At 43.9% G+C, this 25,390-nt stretch overlaps 1 protein-coding gene across 2 annotated transcripts in view; it reads right to left on the bottom strand.

Annotated features, from left to right (window-relative positions):
• Nucleotides 1-24,481, bottom strand: part of TNFAIP8 (TNF alpha induced protein 8) — a 151,626-nt gene extending 127,145 nt beyond the window's left edge. The window contains exon 1 of one of the 2 annotated variants that reach the window (XM_088475149.1): nt 24,277-24,481. In XM_088475149.1, the coding sequence (XP_088331275.1) occupies nt 24,277-24,472 (196 nt within the window). In that variant the 5' untranslated portion in view covers nt 24,473-24,481. Of the gene's footprint in view, nt 1-23,874; nt 23,949-24,276 lie in introns of those variants that run through there. The other variant, XM_088475151.1, reaches the window with a different exon arrangement.
• Between the last annotated feature and the right edge of the window lie 909 nt (nt 24,482-25,390).

The raw sequence follows: 25,390 nt of genomic DNA, 5'->3' as shown, positions 1-25,390 counted from the left end.
AAAACGCCCTGATTCAGAGTGAGCGTCCGTCTCAGAATCAGGCCCTGAGTTTGGGAACCTAACGGCCCAAGTTTGAAGGATAACCATGCTTGGACACAGGTGACAATTAGTACATCAGTCAGTTTGATACAGGTTGAGTCTCCCATATCCAAATATTCCGAAATACAGAATATTTTTAGCATGACTGAGATAATGAAACCTTTGCTTTTTGATGGTTGAATGTACACAAATTTTGTTTAAAGCACAAATTATTAAAAATAAAGTATAAAATTACCTATAGGCTGTGTGTATAAGGTATATATGAAACATAAATTAATTTCATGTATATACACAAACTTTGTTTGAGCCACAAAATTATTGAAAATATTGTATAAAATTACCTTCTGGCTGTGTGTCTATGAATCATAAATGCATTGTGTGCTTATATTTGGGTCCCATTCTTAAGCCATTTCAATATGGTATGCAAATATTCCAAAATACAAAATATTCCGATATCTAAAATCCCAAGCATTTTGGATATGGGAGACAACCTGTACAACGATCTATGCTCCACCATGGATGGCCTTAAAACCTGTCCTGTTATGGTGCTGACTGAGTTTAGGAACCACTTCCATATTAACTCTTACAGTTGGTGAGGGTGTGGGGGGTGTAATTCCCTTGATGTATAAGGCCAAGCCCTGGGCCTATCAACAGGGAAAAAGGTATATATGCCCTTACATAAAATTATACCGCACAGCCTTTTTTCATATAACAGTGATGGGGAAATAGGGGGAGATTTATCAAATATGGAGAGAGATAAATGTAGAAGTTGCTCATAGCTACCAAACTGCTTCTGTCAATTTTCTAGCACAGTCTGTAAACTTTGTACCCCAAACTAACTATATGCAATTTACTGTAGTTGTAGAGACCGTGCATGTGGACAGACACACAGATAAATGTGAGACAGCCCCAGTATAGGAATACTGGTAAGAATCACAGTGGTCTATGTACTTGGAGAAAGATAAAGTGGAAGAAGATAGAGTACCAACCTATCAGCTCCTGTTATTTTACAGGCTGTGTATAAAAAAAAATTACAGCTAGGAGCTGATTGGTTCGCAGCTTACCTTTATCACTTTATCCACTGCATCTAGTGTCGGACTGGGGCATGAAGGGCCCATTGGGGAATGTAGTGGTAGGGGCCCATGCTTATGGGGTATGGCCAACCACCACAGGGGGTGTGGCCAGTCACTACAGAGGCTTGGTCAACCATTAGAAAGGGCAAAGAGATGTAGCTATGAGACCGGCGGCCATCTCAATCCCGACACTACAATCCCGGCAGGTGATTTAACATAGGTGTCGAAATAACGATGTATAATGTAACATATGTATAATAATAAAGCATGTGCTGGTGATCCTGTCTATATACAACACATGAACACACTCTATATATTAAAGGGGACCCCCGTACACACCAGCCAGTGTCTAAAACTCAATGAGAACTACATTAGTAAAGGCCAAATACATGTTACTATACAAACAAAGTTTAATTATCTAAGTTATTACTACTGGGATGAACGTGTTGTTTGTACAACCACTAATTTTGATTGGCCGGAAGGCGAATCTTTGCATGGTTTCAATAGAAATAAACCAAGCACCCATATACATCCATGTTCCTGCTCCACCAGGTAACTGACCCTCTAACAGGGTGACAATGTATAATTCATGTGCACAATCTGGAACCTGATCCCTAGAGGAGGGTATGGGTCCCACCAGGAATTTCCCCTGTACCCCTATGGGCTAGTCTGACCCTGCCAATATGTGATAGGACCCACTGATGAAGTCGCTGGTAACCTGGTGGGCAGACTTGAGCCTATCTGGAATGTTCTGCCTTTCTCGGTTTTCACTATGCTCCCTTTACAACATTATGGCCTTTTATGGGCGCTCAAAAAAAAAAAAAACAATTATCCACTTGATTTCTGGCCTTTTTATCCCCTGCAACACAATTCATGGTCCTGGTCAGCTATTTGGACTGCTCATTTCTAATATTTCTATGAGTATCATAATTCAGACACGTCAGTTCCTAACCCAGTAGAGCTTACAATCAGTGGCGGCTCCAGAGGTGCAAGTGATATTACGCATGCTGCCAAATATCGCTGGCTGGAACTCGCTGGCAGTTGGTGTGGCTCCCCTATTTGAATTTTGGACTATGCTGCAGCCCCACCTCTGGAGCCATCAGTTCTTACAAACTATTTTCCCTGCCACTAGCACATTACATGAACTGAAATGAAGGCATCCGTTTTCTCTTGTCACGTGTCAGTTCTGCCCAACATAACAGCATAATATTTCTTGAAATTGTTGAGTCACAAATATAAAGAAACTAACTTTATACCAGGTGGTGTCTGGCTTTTTGTCCCCTCTGTCTTCCCTTTTATTCCTCCCTCCTCCTCTCTCCAGTGTCTCTCTTTCTCTTCTCTTTCCATGGGGCTTATGTTATAGGTTGCGAACTGCAGCCGTTATGGCAACTACTGTGAGTTTTCTTGTATTTTTAAAGTGGCAATCCTTATAAGTGCAAAACCAAGTTGGGTTTGCCTGTAAAATAAATGCCGCTTAAAAAATACGGGAGGACTCGCAGGACTTCCTGCAGTGGCTGCAAGTCACACCCTACTACATCAGCCCCTTTTCTCTATATTTTTCTCCAACTTTCTATGATGGTCTCTCCACTCCCTTCCCCGGATAGCTCGGTCAGGAGCTTGTAGAAGAGACTCACCCGTTTGAGCAGTGTAGGAGCAAGGAAGCATTTTGTATCTTTTTCTACCTGAGTCTGCATCCTATATAGGAGAGTTTGCACCAGGGGCCTGGTGCAGAGCTGTACGCTATTGCTGCAGCAGCTGCGATTTTCATAGCTGTGGGTATGAGAAAATATGTTAATGCAACAATGGCCGGGACTTGTACTGAGAAGCCCACCTAAATCATGGCAGCTGTCCGATACAAATATACAACATTGGACGCAGATCATGCAAACATTGACTCCTGCAGTCCAGTAAGTCTATGGTTGCACAGAATGGCCGCTGTAATGGAGACGCGGGAGCCCTGTATCCTGTGTATGGGATTGCAGAAGCTGGATAACACGCCCCTGAAATGGCGGAGACATGCCTGCGTTTTTAGCCGACACTGCCTGTTGCCTCCCTCAAATGCTCCCAGCCTGTCACTCACATTACAAATAAAGACATGCAGTGTGCGACTATGGTAATGTACAATGACGCATGCGCAGTGCGACAGATGCATGTGCAGGGGCAAATAATCGCTCCATCAGCCTAGCATACAACTCAATCCGGCCCCATGCACTGTGGTCTAACATACACGCACAAGTGCTGACATAATTTTATCTGCACTTATATAGATTACATAATTCCTCTTATGTTATTTCTATCCCCAGCAGTGTGGGAATACACATTGTGCATGGGCAGAACAGAGTGTTGTCAGAGTCAGGTCCCATAGCAATGGAGAAGACGCATTGGAAGTGGGGGCCTTGGGGACATGCAGCTTTTCCAGAGGCCTCTAAACTGCTAGGCACGGTCACAGCTCCAACCCCTTCAGTTCTGCAGTATATTCTGTAACCTGGTTGGTGCTGCAGATATTTTGATACAGTTGCAGTCACGATTCAGATGGCCCTTCATATTTCTATAAAATCAACTAACTTATTATTACAATCATCTATTTATTGTTATTAATGTGCACATAGAGCAGAGCTGTTTACCTACGATATCTACAGCCGGGTTGGGTACAGGATGCCGGCACTCAATCCTGATGCTGGCATCCTGACTGGGGTACAAGGCCGACACCAACCGGGGAGTAGGCTAACCCTACCCCTAAACCTAACCTCCCTCCCCCCACAGCCTAGACCTAACCCCTCCCAGCAACCTAACCCCCCCCAGCCTTAACCTAACCCTCTCCCCTGCAGCCTACACCTAAACCTCTCCCCTGCTACCTAGACGTAACTCCCACCCCACAACGCAGCCTAAACCTTACCCTCTCCCTGCAACCTAACCCTCCCCCTAGTGCCTAACCCTAACCCTCCTCCTAACCCCAATACTTACTGTCGGGATGTCAGTGGTCGGAATGCTGGCGCCGGGATTCTGACTGGTGTCGGGATTAGAGCGTCGGTATTCTGAGTGCCGGCATCCCGACCACCAAGATCATAACTACATCACCTATAGACCAAGAGCCAGATTAAGAGGACAAAGAGGGCAGAGCACCCACTCTCGGGGTCCCCCTGCGAGAGCGCATTTACAGAACACACTTAACAAGTTGTCCCTGCCTCCCATTAACATGCATATTTTAAAGTGCTGTTGTAATGTATTTTTTGCTAAGTGGGGGCTGAACGAGGAGTGGGAGCGGACTAAACAAGTAATGACGAAGTGTGAACAAGTAGAGTGGGCAGATTGGATGAGAGGGGGCAGGCTGGCAGCCACTGCCTGTTTTTCTTTTTTTTCTTTTTTATAAAACCACCCAAGTAAATGTAAAATTAAACAATTCATCCTAAATTCACTCTTCATTCCAATTATTACTAACCTTATTGGCTTAAGGCCATTCAGTCCTCTGGGTGCGGATGAAGAGGCTCCATGGATCCACCTCTGTTGTTTTCCAGGCTACTCTGTCTGTGACTGCGCTCCTCCCACTGCTGAGGTCATGCTGGAATCAGTGTGGTGTAGTTGCTGTCCATACAGCCCACTTCCAGATTCTTCTCTTCCCAATGTGGGGACAGTCACAGGCACAGCTGGGGCTTAGAAAGGAGCACCCGCAGCAGCCTGCGGTAAGCTCCTCCCCCGTGACATCACCACTGTCACAGAAGGAGGAATCAGTAGAGTGGTGCCATTTACAATACACCTCCCGCTGCACACCACTCATCACTAACTTCCCGCCGCTCACCTCCCAGGCTGCAAGTGAAAATAATGGCGCCAGTTACATGGCCTAGGCCACGCCCTCCTGCAATAGAGGGCATGGCTATAAATCACGGGGATTTCCCCGAATCCCCGACAGCCCACTCCAAGCCGGACTGTATCTCTCTCCAAAGCTTAGTACATAGACCCTAGTATTTGGGAAAGGTTAGTATAACAATGTATGGAAACATTAGCAATCCACATCCTATCATACCCACTACTTGCACGTTCTAACAGAGTTGCAATAACAAGCTGGGAATTTGAAAAAACAAATACATAATCACAGGATCCTGGCTACCAAAGTATAAAATGTACCAATTAAGCCTCCTTTCTGGAAAAAGCCCAGACACCTTGTATAAACCCTCTCCACTCTGTGTCTGGGTAATAATAACTAGGCTTAGAAGAAATAAGCTTTAGATATCGCATTCAAACCCTAGGGAGAAATAAGACATTACGCAAGCAGCTTATATAACTCAGTCACTCTGGTTCAATGTACAGTAGGTGTGAGGTAATAAAACTCTTCTCCAACTAAAGTGTCTGATAGTGACATTTTAAAATAAGAAATATTTAAACAAATGAAGTACAAAACCAGAAGTCAATGTGTTTGTTGGAGTATATGCTGCAGCAGAAACTTCAGTACCACTATGCTTAATGCTTACACTCTAAGTAAACTTTCTGTCCCTGTTTGAAATGACACATTGGCCTTTCCATGCACAGTCTGGTGGGTACAGCTGTAGCTTGTCCAAAACACTAGAGCAATTCAGATCTTGCTAAACTTTGTTGGAGAGCCCTCTATAAGCAGACCCATTGCCATGCTCTGCACACTGCCTTCTTTTACTAAACCTACATTAAACATCCATTAGCCACATTCCCAAATCTTTATATGAATGGAGAACTTGTTTTAACCCCCTTTGTGTCCCCTAAAGTATAAATAAGTTAAATGAAAACTAAACCCCAACATATACGTTGTTTTTTTTTGTATAAATGAAGTATGAAAGACAACAAATTGTTTTCTCATCTTACCATGAATTTCCACAGGAACTTTGTTAAAAAGTAACATATGATTGTATTTTTCCACATCATGCTATCCATAAAGCTATATACAAAAATAAATAAGTGGCTGATGATACTACTAAATAATAAAAAAATATTATTGTTGTTGATTTATGCTTTGGAATTTTGTGCAAAAGAAGAAACTTAATTTAAAGTTTTTAGTGAGTTGATCTCAAAAGACACATCAATCGCCTTCAGTTTTAAGTGAGGACACAGACATTTATTGCTCTGAATAATGTGCCAATATCACTGTAATAATGTGAATAGATTGCAGCAGCAATATGTCTATGCAAAAAGATCAATGGGAGGGGATTTAGACAGATTCAGTCAATCAGCTTTCACCACTGACCATCATTATTAATGTATACTTTGCAAAAGGGGTCAAGCACCTAAGTGATCCACCTCCAAACATGTACATGTGTCTATTTTGTATGAATGCACCCGTAGAGCTATTTCACACCCACTGGTTTTCACCGGCCGGCAAAACACGGTCCAAAGCCGGGCGTTCCTTTCAAATTCAAAGGCTTTGAGACATTTTTAATGTTGTGTATTTAATTTCAACATGTATTGGGCATGTGCAGCAGCGGCAGCAGCTTTACAAGCCGGCCTGTGTGTAAGGAAACATTGTAACATATACAGTGACGACACGAACACGGCAGCAGTCCTTGTCAGTGGATATTCCCGGTTGTAACACAGCGACCGTACAGTCTGAAAGGACACATCTGTTTTCAGGCTTAATTAATATTAATACACGGCAAAAACCGGCAGGTGTAAAATAGCCCTTACTGTACCTTTCACTGCACTGACATGATCTCTTTCCAAGGAGTCTTAAGCACAACATTGAGCGGAATTCAATTCAATGCGTATTGACAAGCACCGGGAAGGAGCTCCTGGAGCTATTCAATTCAACACGCTGTTAAGCCCAACTGAAGGATTTGTTCTCACACCCCTCCTGGGGAGCGAGCAGAGATCCAACAAAACTGCTGGCGCAATGCCGTTTTCTGCCCTTAGCGCGGCAGAAACAGCACTGCGCCGGGAACTTATGTCGGAGAATGCCGATTCTCGCAACTTAACGCCATTTTTAAAGGCACGTGAACGGGCATTCTCCGACATAACAGTGCACTGAATTGAATAGCTCTGAAAGCTCCTTCCCGGCGCTATTCAATTCGCTTCGATTGGAATTTCACCCATTGACTGAGACAGCATGACTAAGGGGATATATACATTTTTGTTGCAAGAGTTGTGTTTAAACTGTAAAAGTCTATCTAATAAGTGAGTTTAAAAGGAGTTCAAATTGACGGAAATACAGTATGTTTTATTAAAAGTGAAGAAAACCATGTTATTTTTGTTTAGCATGGAGTTCACAAATACCATTTTGAGTGCAATTAAGTATTTGTACAAAGTGAGCAAAGTTTAACATTTACCACAATGTATTAAAAAAAAAAAAAAAAAAAAAGTTTGCTTCTTACCAAGAGAAATAAACCAACCGAAAAAATATGGTGTATCATTAGTTTGCTAGTAAAGAATAAAACATCTATTTGAATATGTAAGGAGTGTTAAAATGTTTTAATTTTAATCAAGCTAAAATGTGCTACAAAACAAAAATGGTGTTTTTCTCTTTAACAACTGGTATGTGCCTCTTTTCTCTGATCAGGTTTAAAAATAAATTATAAACCCCTTTTAAGAACTGCCCTAAGTGTGGTTGATAAATGAGGATAGGTTTCTTTCATGCAATAATTCAATTATAGTGAGACAGTATTGGCAGGTTAGAATTCTTCTTGTTGACCAAGTGCTATAACATAAGTAGTAGCTAGTGGCTCAGTTGAAAAATAACGTGCACTATTCAGCACACACAGAATACCATTTTTAGGAGTGCACTTAGAGGGTTTCCGGGTTGCTCAGAAAACTTCCCTAGGTGCTGAGGAAGCAGTTGAGCTATGAAATATGTTGCAATTGTTGCAAGATTCCAAAAAAGTGAGAATCATTTTGTTTTTATTATTTTGGGTTTTATTTTTTCTTTCAAATCGATTTGCTTTTTTAAGTGTATGTATTTATTATCTGACTTTTTAGTTCCAACAGCCTAGTTAAATGTATTTTATTAAATTACTAATTTTCTGTTATAGGAATGGAGGGCCTGATTCAGAGCCGGACGCTATTTGCGCTCGCTCGTTCAGAAAAAGGGGCCGGCTATTTAAATTGAGCGCTCGCTCTTTGCGGTCTGTTGACGCCTCTATGTCTGAGCGAGCGAGCGAAACATGCGCTCGCTATTTTGTAAAGACGCCCCCTGGCCGCTCGCATCCTACGTCATCTCCGCTATAAGATTAATCGAGTACATCGAAAGGCGTATGAACTGCTCGTAGTGCTTGTGGTTGGATTTTCCTACCGCAATCATGCGAACAGTTCAGGCTAAGAGACAACCAAGTGACGCGGCCGAGGACGCTGCTTTGTTAATTATGCACACCCTTAAAACGCCCATTTTGACCATTTGGCACGCTTGCATTCGAATCTCCACTCCCCGTTTTCAAGCACCTTCCCCTGTTACCACCCACAAACGCCTCATCCTGTCACTCAAATTAGCAGGCACTCGCAATTTTGCAAACACACGTTTTCCGACCGCACTGACTGGTTGGTGCATACGCATTACGATCCATAAGCATGCGCAGATGTGCGAACATCGCTCGGAGCGAACGAGCGGCCGCTTACGAGCGGCTCTGAATCGGGCCCAGAGTTCCATGTCATATTTATATCTTATACAGTGTATGATTTAAAATCAAATAAATTTCTTTCACACCTAAACTATTGTAGAGGACAATTCTCTTGTATGTACAGCTCACGTAAAGTGAGTAAAGAAGGCGGTTGTTCATTGGACAGACAATCTCCTGGTCATACAGGGTATTATTTACCCACATTTAAAAGGTATTTTTACACAGTGTTACATTTATATACACTAAAGTCAGTATCAGATATTATCTTGTATTGTGTATGTGTCTTTGGAAGCTTCCGTTTATCTCCATGGCTGCAGTCTTCAGATGCTGTAGCGCCAGGCATATCTGCTCTGACCCTGAAAATAAATGTTTACCTTCTCTGTCACACAGAAACTGCAGGCTCATTGGACTGTGAGCCATGCTTTTTGGGTAGCTTCCCACACCCCCAGAAGAGAGTCAGGATCAGGGGCGTCTTTAGAGAGGAGGGGGCCAGTGTGCATCCCCTGTCACAGGCCCCCTCCTCTCACCCCAGCGGCCGGCAGCCAACTGACATGGCTGGCCGGCCACCACTGAATCCACAGACTCTGGGCACTACAGCGTGCCTAGAGTTTACTGCGCTTGCGCAGATCACCTGGGAAATGGCACGGACGCCATTTTCCCGGCTATTTCCTCACAGCGCATTTTGAGCAGCGCTGAGAGACTCGGCGTGGGACCTCGGAGATGTACGTTTTAGATAACATGGGTGCAGGGTGTGCGGTGCGGGCCCCCCTGGACCAGTGTGCACCGCACACCCTGCATGCATTATAGATAGGCCCCTGGTCAGGATCTTCCGCATCCTGCCCTCTTCCTAGTGGAATGGACAGGATAGGGAGATAATATCGGGAATCACTGGTCTATAGGGAGGGCGCAGGGCTAAAATTACACAATCGCATCATTTTAGCTCCGCCCCCTCTCCATTGTGGCGTTTTGCTGTGACAGAGCCTAATCATGTGGCAGTCAGCTCCGCCCCCTAAAGTGGTCAGTTGCGTCTCCTCTCTGGGATTCTAACTGAGAGGAAATCTTCAAGTATGCCGTAAGCAGAAGAGTAAGTAAAACTCATTTGGACAACGGCAGAACAAACCAATCATGTGCTGTGAGAGGAAGAGAATCTGTAGCGACCTCGTCAGCAGGGCAAAAATGGTGAGCACTGAATCATGTGCCAGTGTGCAGGGCCAAAACTAGGATTTTTGTCACCCAGGGCAAGACAGTAGTTTGGTGCCCCCCTGGTAATGCCCCCTGCAGCAGTGCCCCTATAGTAATGCCCCTGCAGTAGTGCCCATATGGTAATACCCCCCATGGTAGTGCCCATATGGTAATGCCTGTAGTGCAGCTTAACCAAAGAGGAAGGGGAAAAAAAAAAAAAAAAAAAAAAAACTTACCTCCTACGTCCGCCTCCGCCCGGCTGCTCCTCGGAACTATGGGAGAGACGTCATGACGTTCCTCCCATAGTGCTCTCTGCGGGAGAGCACTGGCTCCTCGGATCTATGGGAGAGACGTCATGACGACGCTCCCATAGTGCACGTGGGGAGAGCTCCAGCCTCTGGCTACCACGGCGCTGCAGGGAAGGAGCCGGGTATCCGCTAGTAATAAAATCACAGGGGGCATCCCAGCTAGGAGCCCCCCTGCAGCGCCGGGCTGGAGGACACTGGCGGTGGGTGCAGCAGCGCACCAGGTGCACGTGCACCTCCAATCCCCCACCTAGTTGTGGCCCTGCAGTGTGTGTCTGACCTGTTAGCGTGTATATCCCTCAGTCAGGTTTGTGTTTCTGTCTATCCCGTCAGGACAATTCATTTCCTATAGGAGCTCCAAACGTTTCTATGTCACTTTGCGGTCACCCATAGTGTTGCACAGGGAATCGGCAATGTTGCTGTACTGTAATTCCCATGCACAAGCTAGGTTGCTTTTATTATTTTTAAGAACGAGTATGTATAACATTGACTGAGTTTGTAAGTGTGTAGTTTGTTCTATAGGCCCAAGCATACTAGGTAATTATGAAAACCTAAAAACAATAACATTTTATTTGCAGTCCAGTCAGCAGCATGCAGCACTTGGTGGACAGAGCAAGAAGTAAGGTCTATATGGTAAATGCAGTGCCAGATTAATGTCTACATGGGCCTGGAGCGGAAATTTATGAAGGGCCTATTGTGTGCTGCTACAGGGGGTGTGACTAGTGATGTGTGGGCGTGACCAGTGTGGTGTGGTCTACATAGGGCATGTGGCGTGAGTGTGGCAATCTCCATGGACAGCATAGCTGGCACCACCATCGGCACCTGCCATCGGCTGTGCAGCAGAGCCGACGTGATATGTCTGAACGACGTCGTTCACACTAATACTGTAGTTAAAGCCAGTTTTAACTACAGTATTTCTGTAGTATTTCTGAGATGAATTGGGCACCCAATGATGAAAGGTGGGTAGCTGGAAATAAGGCACCACTTACCTCGTTCGGGCTGGCGTCCTTTGGCGTCGGGATTAAGATAGACATCTGTATTTTGACGCCTATCTTAAGTCCTTTGTCGGGATATCCTTGTCGGTATTAAGACCGGCGGCATCACATATAACTGAGCCTGCAACCAGACTACAAGACAGACAATGACAAATTCATGGACAAGTACCAAACTTTACAACATTTGCAGCAATGAAGAAAGACCAAAGCAATTTGGGCTGAGGGACGGATTCAGCACAGGATGGAATTGCAATCCCGCCAGGGGAATGCAGCGATAGGGGCCCGCCAGGGGAATGCAGCGATAGGGGCCCGTGCTTAAGGGGTGTGGCCAACCACCACAGACACTTGGCTAACAAATAGTCAAATCTTGCTGTAGTTTTTATAGAAAGGAAGCACCCATGTTGATCAATGGTAGTACACCAAGTAACTGACCATCTAATAGAGTAACAATGTATCATTTTAGGTCTGGAACCTGACACCTGGAGGAGGGAGGTGGGCCCTCAGGCAGTGGGGCCCACCGGGGATTTCCCCTGTACCCCTGTGGGCCAGTCCAATCCTGCATGCGCAGTGCAACACTGTCGGTGTCCTACTCATGTTACAGACTGGATAGATGGTTTCCTCTCCTGACAGAATAATCTTGACAAAAATAAGGAGACAAAAGGAGCTAAGTGACATATCCTCCATAGCGTTCTAAAAATATGATGCTGTACATACCGACTCCAGAGTCCCACCCAGCCAGTGTGACTCACTACAGCTGATATTGTCCTGAAGCTGTCCCAGATGTCCCATGAGGATGCTAAAGACATGCTGACTGCTGCAACACTGATATAGTAATAGCCGCAGAACACAAATGGTGAGATAGGCAGAGGCAAATTACCCAGAGAGTACAGGTAAAACAACCTCCAATTACTGCTCGTCACCTCCTCCATTGACCACTTATGCCTGGAGGTCAGCGTGGTGCTCCAGTTAAGGGCAGGGTGCGGTGCCCTGCTTAAAATGGCTAGCGTGAACACTACATTACTAATAGTCAGATATGATTTAGGAGGAGATACCCTTTAAAAGAATTTTGCTACATGGTGAACTCCCAACGAACATGTAGTAATATGACTGACCACTTCAGACACTTTTTAAATTCTTCCTCCTGTGCCCACCTAGCATTATAACCATTGTCAGCAAAACTTTGAAAAAAAAAAAATGTTTAACTCGCAAAAGTGACAAAAATAATAATAAAAAAAAGAGAGACAAGTGGATCTGAATTAGAGACTGAATTATAAAGTCAGCCATTAACTATCACTTCTTATATAGTCGCAGACTGCAAAAATGTAGCTTGTATGTTACAATGGCTAAAGACACCTAAAGATGCCATTAGCAGGTGGGGCCAAACACTCAAAAAAGCTTTGTAAATTGGGCACTTTTGTAGCCTCCATAGAAAGCCGTGGAACCTGTTTCTGCAGACAAACACAAAGGCACCACAGCTTGCATGCATGCATATAATATACATACACACACACATATACACGGGATAACTGCTGCTGTACCCTCATAATAAAATTGGCCAATACTTAAATAATGTGGTATACCTCCGAAAAGGTCTGGTTCCAGAAGATTCATCATCAAAATTGCTTTAATGTATAGGGCCCTTAGGGATTTACATTTAATGTTATTCAACATAGACACTCAGGCTTGAGGAATGAACTAACATTAGACCAAGCACAAAGCCTTGTTCCTATTCCCTGTTCCAGAGTTAACAACTGAACGAGTAATAATTCATAAGCCACAATGAGCATAAAAATTTAAACAAAAAGGTGTTATAGAATATGAAGCAGGGCCTCAATATAACACAAATATTCATTCTGTAAATGTTTATCAACTGCAGATGTCTACATGAGGTAAGGACAATTTTTTAAACTAGCCACCAAAGAAGCAATTCTGTACAAGAGAGGTTTATGATGTGCAATTTAAGAACAAACAAATAACTCTCCTTAAATAGTAATGTGCCAGCAGCACACAGCAACCTGTTGCTGAAAGAAATCATACAGAACAGAACACTGCAAGAATAAAAAAAAAATTCCATTAGCCTTAAAATGTATTTTTAAAGCTTAACCACTTGCCTGACATGGTCACATCTTATGCAACCTGTCAAAAATGACCAGTAGGTTGCTGCCAAAGGATAATCTTCCAGCAATCGCCAATCTCAGAGGGACCTACTGGCCCCTCTGTATTCTTGGATCCCAGCCAGACTCTCTGCCAATCACTGCTTTACACACGCCCCACCCAGCGGCTGGAGAGAGGAGCAACCTGTCATATAACCTGTCACAGCACAAACGAACCCGATGGTCACTTACCGGGCCTGGCAGCGGTGGGGTCTCGGCTGTCGAAGGACAGCGAGCGGGAAGTTCCCAGCGACCGCTGTCAGCTGCTCTTTTCCCTTACCTCTGGCGGCTTCTACATACAGGTGGTCGCGGCTTCCGGTGCGGCGCACGCGCTGATCTGTTTAATATTTAAAGGGACAGGAGGGGAATAAATGAAAATCTGATTGGCGCTGGAATTGAACTTTGACCTATATAAGGAAGTTCCTGGAAGCACTCCAGTTCCAGAGTATAGGCTCATACCTTGCTCCTGCGTACCTTCATCTTGTGCTACCGTCTACCTGTTCCTGACCTCAGCTATTCCGTGGGACCCGTTAAATCTGATCCCCTGGTACTGCATTTGGTGATTCCTGGTTCGACTTCGGCTTCAATGTGACCTAATTCTGTCTTCTCCCTGGCACTCGCTGTCCAGTTGGTTGTGACCCGGCTTGTCAGCTACACTTCTCACGTACTTTCAGCAGCTCTCCCAAACACGCCAGCACCTGTATAAGGGAACCTGGGAAGAGGGCTGCGACCTGCGTGTCCGGTGCAGCTAAATCCATACCTCCTTGTGGGGGTCCCTGATGAATACCACTGGCGTTAGACTCTGCGCCTCTGTTCTGGGCATTCGCCAATCCAGAGTACGTGTCATACATGATATAGGAGAGGGATCGAAACAGGCAGGCTACGTCTCCTGTGACGGGGACAATGGTGTGAGGCACCATCTCCCTTTAACATATAAAAGCTCAACTGCCACGTTTGAGAAAATGAAAGATCCAAATACAAAGCAAGTGAAGTATCCAAATGGGAAAAACCTAATCAAAGGTGTTAAGTCCCTAGCAGTGGCGACTCCAGAGGTGGGGCTGCAGCGCAGTCCAATATTCAAATAGGGAAGCCACACCAACTGTCACCCTAAATGTTGCCAAACATCACTGGCAGTTGGTGTGGCTCCCCTATTTGAATACTGGACTGTGCTGCAGCCCCACCTCGGAAGCCGCCACACGACCCAAACAATAACTTGTACAATTCCAATATAGAGATCCACTAATACGCATCAATTCGGATGAAAAAGAAAGTCCTCAATTACGATGTCTCGACTACAATGATGTTAGGATGTAGGAACACCTATAAAATGTTTACAATGAATCCAGCAAACAAGAAGTCCATAGTTTCACTTACTATTAAGGGGTCTATTTACTAAGCAGTGTTAAGAGACAGAGTGAAAAGTAATAAGAAAGTGATAAGGTGCCAGCCAATCAGCTCCCAACTGTCATTTTTCAAACACAGTCTGTGACATGACAGTTGGGAGGTGATTGGCTGGCACCTTATCACTTTTCACTCTGTCTCCTAACACTGCTTAGTAAATAGACCCCTATGGGAGCTAAGAAAATGTTGTTACAGCTATAGCAAATTTCTGTAGATAGAGCATACGCAGTTACTTTTGAGGGAATGTTTTCTAGCATAAGGGCTGGTTTATGTGGCACCTTTCTCCATTTTGCTAAATTCTGTGCTGGCACAAGGAGGTACAGCAGGTCCTAGCTGCAGAAATATAAGCAAACTTGACTCACAGTGTATGTACCACTGCAATACTTTTTCATTGGAGACAGCCAGCAGAAGGCTATCACCAGCTAGGGGGATGCTTAAATAGCTCATTTCTCCCTATAATAAATATATGACAATGCAACACCACCTTTCAAAGAGAAAAACAGAGTTGAGAGAGAAGAACAAGAAGGTGGCTAAAGGTAAGTTAATTACAGTGGAGAGGAATCATAGTGCAGAACGTGAAGGGGGGTGTAGGACAGTGAACATAGAAATGGGGGCATGGGTGGCAATCTGAAACACAGAGATGGGAATGTGGATGGCAATATGGAACAGATAGGGGTGTGAGGAGGGGGGCAATATGAAACATAATGAGTGAAGTATATTTCTGTGCGTGAGTGACCCTTGCAGCACCAAAACATTGGGATATGATGTATTGCGCATCAGAATATTTTAATACAATTTTTTTTACATTTAGAAGACCTGAAATGTCATCCATTTTTTTCTATATAATAACGGCGCAGAACACTTAAGCAGCGCAGCATCTGTCTGGGAGCAGAAGCAGGGTCATTCTGTTGCGCCGATGGCTGGGAGGAGAACCTACAGGTGTGGAGGTCATGGTCTAAGTTAGTGCACTCCGGCAAGGACCAGACAAAGAGTGTGCAAGCTCAGGCTTATGAATGGGTTCCAGTGCCAGAGGTAAATGGGGTGGAATTCTTATGTGTATATATGGATTATAAGAGGCATGTGGATTAGTCTGATACTTGCCAACAACTGAAATAGTAGTGATCTCCATGATTGCACCTTACCCCCATTATGAAGCGGTTATATATTTAAACAGAGATAAATACATTAAAATTGGATCATTAGTACAATTTCCCTGCATTGGTTATAAGGCACAATGATCCCTATGGCTACATGTATTTTCTAAAAAGTATCAGTGTATTTTCATCAACAAATAGATTTTACTAACTGCTTTGGGCTCGTTTACATTTGGATGTAAGGCAATTTTATGGCACGCCTCTCAGATGTAGCAGTATACGTCCACTTTAACGCCGTGCTCATAGGTGTTGCTTTCATAATCTCCCTGAAATGCTTTTTCAAAAGTAGGCAAGTATGGTCTGATGGCATACAGTATGAATGGCATGTCGTGGAGATCCCATCAAAAAGCAATACAGTTCTATGGTCTTTCTGCTTCAATTTAAATGCATTGCCCACTGACATGAATATGACATGTTACTTACAGTCAGGTGCATAAATATTGGGACATTGACAGAATTTAACTGCAGACTTTCAGATTTAATTTGAGGGTAATTACATCCAAATCAGGTGAACGGTGTAGGAATTACAACAGTTTCTATATGTGCCTCCCACTTTTAAGGAGCCAAAAGTAATGGGACAAACTAAACAATCCTAAATCTAACTTTCACTTTTTAATACTTTGTTGCAAATCCTTTGCAGGCAATTACAGCTTGAAGTCTGGAACGCATAGACATCACCAGACGCTGGGTTTCATCCCTGGTGAGGCTCTGCCAGGCCTCTACTGAAAATGTATTCAGTTCCTGCTTGTTCTTGGGGCATTTTCCCTTTAGTTTTGTCTTCATCAAGTGAAATGCATGCTCAATCAGATTCAGGTCAGGGGATTGACTTGGCCATTGCATAACATTCCACTTTTTAGCCTTAAAAAACTCTTTGGTTGAGCAGTTCCTTTCCTTGTCCATACTCTTCTCTTCCCATCACTCTGGTACAAGTTGATCCTTGTCTCATCTATCCATAGGATGTTGTTCCAGAACTGTAATGGCTTTTTTAGATGTTGTTTCGCAAACTCTAATCTGGTCTTCCTGTTTTTGAGGCTCACCAATGGTTTACATCCTGTGGTGAACCCTCTATATTCACTCTTGTGAAGTCTTCTCTTGATTGTTGACTTTGACACATATACACCTACCTCCAGGAGAGTGTTCTTGATTTGGCCAACTGTTGTGAAGGGGTTTTTCTTCACCAGGGAAATAATTCTTTTGTCATCCACCACAGTTGTTTTCCGTGGTCTTCCGGGTCTTTTGGTGTTGCTGAGCTCTCCGATGCATTCTTTCTTTTTAAGAATGTTCCAAACAGTTGATTTGGCCACACCTAATGTTTTTGCTATCTCTCTGATGGGTTTGTTTTGATTTTTCAGCCTAATGATGGCTTGCTTCACCGATAGTGACAGCTCTTTGGATCTCATATTGAGAGTCGACAGCAACTGATTCCAAATGCAAATGTCACGCCTAGAATCAACTCCAGACCTTTTACCTGCTTAATTGATAATGAAATAACGAGGGAATAGCCCACACCTGTCCATGAAATAGCTTTTGAGTTGATAGTCCCATTACTTTTGGCCCCTTAAAAAGTGGGAGGCAGATATAGAAACCGTTGTAATTCCTACACCGTTCACCTGTTTTGGATGTAATTACACTCAAATGAAATCTGAAAGTCTGCAGTTAAAGCACATCTTGTTTGTTTAATTTCCAAGCCATTGTGGTGGTGAATAGAGGCAAAAATATGAAAATTCTGTCAATGTCCCAATATTTATGCACCTGACTGTATATCTCAGGTTTTTTTTATTGTTGACAGAAACAAGCAATATTGGTTCAGGAGTTTCATTATGATCTCAATTAGTGAGACATAATATCCAAATCAAATCTTTTAGTGTTTCACAAAATACAAAAAGAAAGCCACAGAAAACAGGACAAGTCAGGGAGATTATCTGCACTTAAGAAAACAAAAACAAGCTACGTAGACTGTAAGTAGTGTACAGCTATCCTATCATCAGTCAGCCCTTACATGCCAGAATAACGAGGTAGCCCTGTGCAGTAATGAGCAATGATTCCACTTAGCATTGTTTTAAGGCCCCCATACATCAGCAATTGATTGTGTATAACAATCTTTCCCAATCGATTGCAGAATTGCCACAATCGATTGAAAAAGGGAAAGATTTTTATACACAATCGATTGCAAATTGCACGATTGCTGCAATCAACTGCTGATGTATGGGGGCCTTTAGCTGAATACAGCACTAAGGAGATGTACCTAATTATGGACCCCATTTAGAGTTAAGAGGCATTCCAGCCAGAAGGTGCCACTGGGGAAAACCATGTAGAATATTGAAGGGGGGTGCCACTTGCATCAACCTGATTTGTCCAGGTACAGATATCAGCACTCTTTAACTGAAGCGATAGTGGACAAAATGGGAAAAACATGCATCCATGAAATTAAGGTTACATATCACTTTGGATAGGAGGAAGCAGTCGGTATAATTACCTTCTTTCGTAAGAACGTCAATTGATTATCAGCTATTGTGGGCTTTGACTTTTTGTTTTTAGGTTTTCTTTTTCATTATACAATGGCAAACTTCTTGTACAATGACAAACTTAAGTTTGGTGACACTGTTAAGGCAGAGAACAACACGTGACACAAGTGAGTGCAGAGGTTTGTTGTATGCCTATAAAAGTTATTCTAGAAATCTATGTGCCCGATTCATTACAGATCGCAACTCAGATTGCAACAGCGATTATGCATGCAGTCTCACTGAGAAGATATGCTAATCCATTGCGATTGCTATGTCGGTGCAGCACTATAAGAACGCCCACCTTACCTTACACACATCCGTAATCCTTAGCAAGACTGTGAAACCATCGGTAACAGAGTACCATCGCAGCCTCATGTACACTTGCACAAGCTCTGACCTTACTCAGGAATTGCTAACCTCGCCGCACACTATGAGTACACAAGCTGCGTATGACATCACAGTGTATAATTTATGCAAGCCCATGCAACGGCATTCAAACGCACTGGCACGCCTGCGTTTTGCCGACCACCCCAGTCACCTCCCCAAAACGGCACATTCTGCCAATCACTCTGCGATGGGTCTGCGTAGTCACTTGCGACAGCAGTCCCGATCGCAGTGGAGTCTTTGCGCACTGCGAAGCATACGCATGAGCACAACGCAACAATCGGCCGATTGCGTGCGTAATCGCAGTTGCAATCGTTGCTGAATCAGGCCCATTATACACACAGTGAAGTCACTACATAGTAATAAAGAGCACCATATAAATATTACAAAACGATTAGCGTCTTGTGCTGAATAGATCGTTTCCGCCTTATAGTGATTAGGTTATCTCCTCAGTACAGGTCCCTGTTATCCACTTACACCTATAAGTGCATTACTATCAGTGCTAAGTGTTATTACTAATATTAAACAAATGTATGCAAAAGGAGCACGTATTGCCATAACAAGTACCAGGATGCTCTCTGCACCTTTCCATGTTGCTGGGTACTGGAGAGGTACCCTGCAAGATACGGTAGAGACAGGTGCCATTGGGGAGACAAGTGTGCCCGTCACACCTTTCACCTTAGCCGACAGCACCAGTCGCACACTCCTTGTTGAGGCCCTGAAAACGACAGAAAAAAAACAAGAACTAGTGTTCATTCTATCACCCTACGCCTGTCACTACCTGTGCAGTTGTTCTTTCCTGCCTCAGCTGTCGCTCTCTGCTCTGATGCTTCTAGCACACATTGGTCTTTAACTCAGCGGTTTGTTGCATCAGCTGACTGTGCTAGAAGCACCAGAGCAAAGAGCGACACCTCAGGCAAGAAAGAGGAACTGCACGGGTTGTGACAGGTGCAGGGTACTAGAATGAACACTAAATAACTAAGCTAAATTTCCCTACCACCTCCACACATTCCTATAGGGCGGGGAACTAAATGCTGCACTTACTTGCGCCGCTAATCGAATCAACCCCTTTAAGTATAAAACAACTGTAGGTTACACTATACATTCTAAATGGGTTTGTATAGAAAAAGGATACTTTCAATTTGTATTCCCTTTTTATTTCTGGATTGTGCTGATAGCGCAAAGCTAAATAGAGCACAGGTCAGCATTCTCATTCTAATGCAACTATCAACGACCGGATCACTTCATTTCAATGTCAGACAGTTCTTTTTGATACTTACTATTTTCTAGTCTGAAACACATATGCATATAATCTCTTCACAAAGCCTGAATAAATGAAGACTTAATCTGCCCTATTCATTCAAGCTTTGATCTGGGCAGTTGGCCTAAATCATTACTGACTCTTCGTCATACGCTAAGCATGAATACTACATAACGAAAATATGGCATATATGCAATTAGAGTGCTATTAATACACACCTGTAAATGACTTTTTAATTCTCATCATAGTATGTAGTCTGATCATGTTTCCAGATACCACAAATATATTTCAGTGGAGATAATGGTAGAACGATTACAGTAACTAAGCCCATTTCAATACAATGAACAGAACATCCATAAATTATGGCTGTGCGTGGGGAAGTCAGATAGTGAACTTGGCACTTGGCTGTGTGTGACCAGCTTTAAGCCTCATACCCACTGGTGTTTACTTTAAGGCATGTGAAGCACACCTAAATGGGTCTGGCAATATAAACCACTTTAAAAAGACTGCAGTAGCATCTTTCAGAACACTATTGTTTCACTCATGTAAATGTATCAGTAAGAGCATTAAAAAGCTGATCTCATGAGTGTGTAGCCAGAATGACAGCATATTCTGAGACGTGAGGCGGCCAATGAGATGCCTATTTAAAAAGTGTAAAGCTGGCCATACACGGGACGATTTTTAACACGATTTTGGCAGTTTCTACAGGCTGGACAGACCAATCCTTTGCAAATAGTTGTATTTTGAGTCTTCTGCGACCCTGTTGCGTGTCCCCGCCGTCTAGTTAGACCGCAGATCAGATGGTTTTGCAGAGAGATCTCAAATGATCGTGTACGATGTGATACACTTCTATGCATCTTATCTTAGGCTGGCCACACACGGTTAGATTTTTTAGAAGATGTGCACGATTTCGATCGATTGTAACGATCAATTGTTCACATTGTGTTTGGTTTGGCATGCTGTACGACGGCGATGCGCGCCCCCGCCGTCGTACATCTTATTGGAAAACCATAAGATCTGTGATCCGTCATACTGTTAAATAGGTAACCAAAGCATCTTATAAGATGCATCGTTTACCATTCACAGCAGCATGTGATGCATCGGGCTGAATTTGAAAACGTACCGAGGTGTTGTACGTTTTCAAATCGCCCCGTGTATGGCCGGCCTTATGATCTTAATGATCAATCGTGCACCATTTGACCACATCTTATGAAGAATTTCAAGGGAAATCGTACAACTGATCTTACCAACTTTGAATCTCACAGTGTATGGGGGCCTTAAGTACCAATAACAGTGATGACGGCTGCAACAGAGGACGCAGGGCTGGGGGCGGTGCAGTATCAGAGCTCTATGTGACTCATAGGAGGATACTTGTATTAGAGTTTCATTCATGGCCCACGTGCGGGAATTCGGCATAATTGCACCAGACGGCACTTTTCGCGGCTAATTGAATTCAGTCCTATGTGGTAAATGTAATATTCCACGGGTTGTAGGCACTGGTGTGTATTTGGTTATTTAGACACTAGATTTAAATCAGCAAAATCATTTAAAAGTCTGAACAAGGTTTTCCATCTTATATTGGCACTTTAAATCTATTGGTTACATCACTGAAAGCATTCGGGTGCATGCTCTATTACATGTATGCATGAATAGTGCATGTAGGCAGGAAGAATTATTGCTTATTCATATGTGATATTGGTACTTTTACCTCATATGGACGGAAGGAAGATTATACAGTCTTGTTTAGAGCAGGACATTACAAGTTTAATCATTCTGAAACAGCCTAATTCCAGACTTTATTGAAGATACAAGGAATACCCCTTTCAGACCCAAGCCTAAAATCCTGTTATTTGTGCGTGAACTTGCATCAACCCGGGTCTGGCGCACTGTATGTCTGTAAGGTGTGACCCGGGTTCACAGTCCCAGGTCCTCAACTCTGCTCGCTAGCAGGATTTATCCTGGGACTTGCAACCTGAGTCGACGACCCGGCTCAAGCGTGAAAGGTACGAACCGGCTATTGATGACCAGTGTCACGCTTAAAACAAACTGATTTGCCGGGAACAGTGGGGCTTGGAGATGAGGTAATATCCAAGTGCCCACTGAATACCGGAAGACACAGGTCACTGCAAGACCCGGGTCTGGTGTGAAGGGTGACAATCCAGGAATAACTCGGGTCGCCCCCCCTAAGGCTGGGTACACACCTAAAGATTTTCTGTCCAACCATCCAACTAGTTGATTGGTTGGAATGAAAATCTGGTTAGGCATGAAAGCAAATGACAATCAGCAATTTGCTCCCAAACGCCAGAAAATGGACAAAAACTATTGTTTGAACAAATTGTTTAAATCAAACAATTAACAAACTTGTCTGACGACCATTTTCATCTGTTTTCTGGCATTTAGGAGCAAATTGCTGATCATCATTTACTCCCATACGTTACCAGATTTTCATTCCAACCAATCAATTAGTTGGATGGTTGGACAGAAAATCTTTAGGTGTGTACCCAGCTTTAGTGTGAAAGGGGTAGCCTGACTTTAACCCGTGCTCGGTGTCCTGGGTCTGAGCCAGGAATTTATGTGTGAGAGGGGTATAAGTAGAGATGCTCTGCTAACAACCAATGCTCATGACACAATGCCCCTCTAGAGTAGACCATACTTACTAATTACAGTGTGAAATATGTCATTTCTAGCAATGTATAACTACTCCCATGCTTACCATTGTGATATGAATTATAGGCTTTCCCAGGGCAATCTGTACATATAATGCTTGCTATATGTACTGTATACAGTATCTGCAGAGTCCTTTTATACAGAGACTATTGTGGTGAAAGGCAAATAACCCTTTTACCACACAGCTAAAACCCGGGTTATTGCAGGATTAGCCTGGATTGTCACTAGGTGTAGAAGGGGCAAGTGCTGAATTCCCGGGTCGAGTGATTCGGCAATCCAACCCGGGTAGCTTGCAGGGTTTAACACGGGAACGACCCGCGCAACCCTGCAGTGTAAACTGGTAACCTGGGTCGTCCAACCTGAGTCCCGTTTACAGCATGGGGACTTTCGGGATTCTCGGCGCTTCTAGATAATGTCATCTCCAAGCGCCAGGAGAAGTGTTCAACTGCACTCGTGTGCAATGTGAACAGTGCCGATCCGGGAATAACCCGGATCGGCACCGCAGTGAAAAAGGGTCTGTCCTGGGTCTGACCAGTTTTGGAACGGTGTACCAAATCTCCAGTCAGACCCTGGACTTAGGTGGAAAAGCAGTAAAAGCTGAAGCACACCTGATCCTGCCCATGCAGTACTACACATGGAGTTCCTTGGAGTTAATAGACTGAACTATAATGGACCAAGGTCACATTGATGCTTTTGCTTGTGGCAGTCCATGGAGCATGGTTTGAGAGCCACCAGTTAGATAAGCCTGCTGAGCATCCACCAGACATTGAACAGTTATTTGAGCATATAAAAGCACAAGCCCACAGGCTATGACATGGAAATCAGAGGGGGCTAGCTACTAAAATAGTCCTAAATATTCCATACAATGAATACGCAATTTGCCCTAACAAACACTGACTTATGACAGCAGAAATCATTATTTATTTATTTAGATTTTACAATGAGGATATTAGAATTTACAGATTGTAAGCAAAGAAATCAGAATTCTATGAAGATATTTAAAGGTTGTTTACTTGAATTAGCTTCACCTGTATATTGTATAAAACTAAATAAACACAGATCAAAAAGGTTTTCACCACAGTGTTAGCTCAAATGAAGAGCCCAGGGGCAGGAACACACTTATAGTATTGCAGCCATCACCACTGGATACAGAAGCGATGCAAGGTTAGATAAGACAGAACACACACATACCTTATATCATCCAAAGCTGTAGCCACATCAAGCTCACACATAATTATAGCCTTATAATTATAGGCTGGGATTCCATTACATGCTACTTAGAGCTATTGGAAACACCTGGTGCATTTGTAACATTTGCAACCTACCAGGAGTTTCTACATTTACTAAACCTGCAAACTACGTAATTAGCCCCATAGATACTGCCCCCACACCTTAGCCACGGATTACATGATAAAGTTGAATCCCGTTATTGTGGAGGCTGGCAGTACACAGCACACATGCCAGGTGTGGGAGGATGGCACTGGCACCAGATCAGTTTCTGCAAGTCCATGATAACTCCACGCCACACAAGGTACAGTCAGTGAGTACCAGCACAGCAGCCAGGGGCAGAGCGTGAGAGCGCCGGGTACTTACTGTGTGAACAGGGGATGGGCGACACCACGTCCAGCAATATGTAACCTCGTCCTGCACAGCAATGCCCAGCAAGCAGAGTCAGAGCACCGGCCCGGAGTGTGAGCGCAGTCCGTGTGGGGTTAGTGCTAGAGGGAGGAGTCGGGGGGAGCAGCAGGGCGGATACACACACAGTCCCTGTACACACATACATACACATACTGTGCGTGTAGCCGCATGTCAGGCAGAATACTATCAGTACACTCTTTGTGAGCCAGCAGCAGGCTTATAGTGCCACCACCACATTCACTTTCTATTTGTTTGTTTTTGTCTTTAATGTATTGGTTTTATATTATACAGTATTTTTACTAGCACTTTTTTAATGCCAATAAAAGTATGCAAACTTATATGGGGATGGAACATATAAGGGGTATCTTTATGAAATAGTGACCCCTTTATTTGGCTTTCTCACAGTAAAAAGGATTATCTCCACATCTCGCAAATGCGCTCCCCATACACCTCAATGGGACTGGGAGCAATGACCTAATTACATTAAACTAAAGGTCCCCATACATCAGCAGTTGATTGCAGCAATCGATTGTGTATAGCAATCTTTCCCTTTTTCAATCGATTGCAGAATTGCCACAATCGTTTCAAAAAGGGAAAGATTTTTATACACAATATATGAGTTGCCCCTTATACAGTGCCTTCCGTAGTGCATAAAACACACAGATATATATATATACATACACACATAACACTGACTTAACTTGCCTGAATCCCCGCCGCAGTCTGATCCTCCGTCCTCCTGCTGGGTCCCACTCGGTACTATAGGAGAGACGTCATGACGGCTCTCCCATCACCCACTGCAGGAGCCGGAAGGAGGAGCTCATGAGTGAGCACCAGCCCGGCAGTGGGCACAGAAGCCAATGAGAGTCTGTCTGACTCTCATTGGCTGCTGAAACACACACATCGCCACTGGGTAGTATGTGTGTGCAACAGTGTAGTGCGGACTGCACTCACTGCGGTCTGCACTACAATGGCTGACTAGGGCGGGCCTGTACCGTGACCAAAAGTTGCCCCCCACCCCGCCAGTCCCACGGCTCCCAGGGCATGAGCCCCAGCGGCCCTGCCCTAG

The sequence above is a fragment of the Taudactylus pleione genome, unplaced genomic scaffold, assembly GCF_031769625.1.
Source record: "Taudactylus pleione unplaced genomic scaffold, aTauple2 ptg000162l, whole genome shotgun sequence".
NCBI classification, from domain to species: Eukaryota; Metazoa; Chordata; class Amphibia; order Anura; family Myobatrachidae; genus Taudactylus; species Taudactylus pleione.
This window is presented reverse-complemented; position numbering and strand designations above follow the sequence as displayed.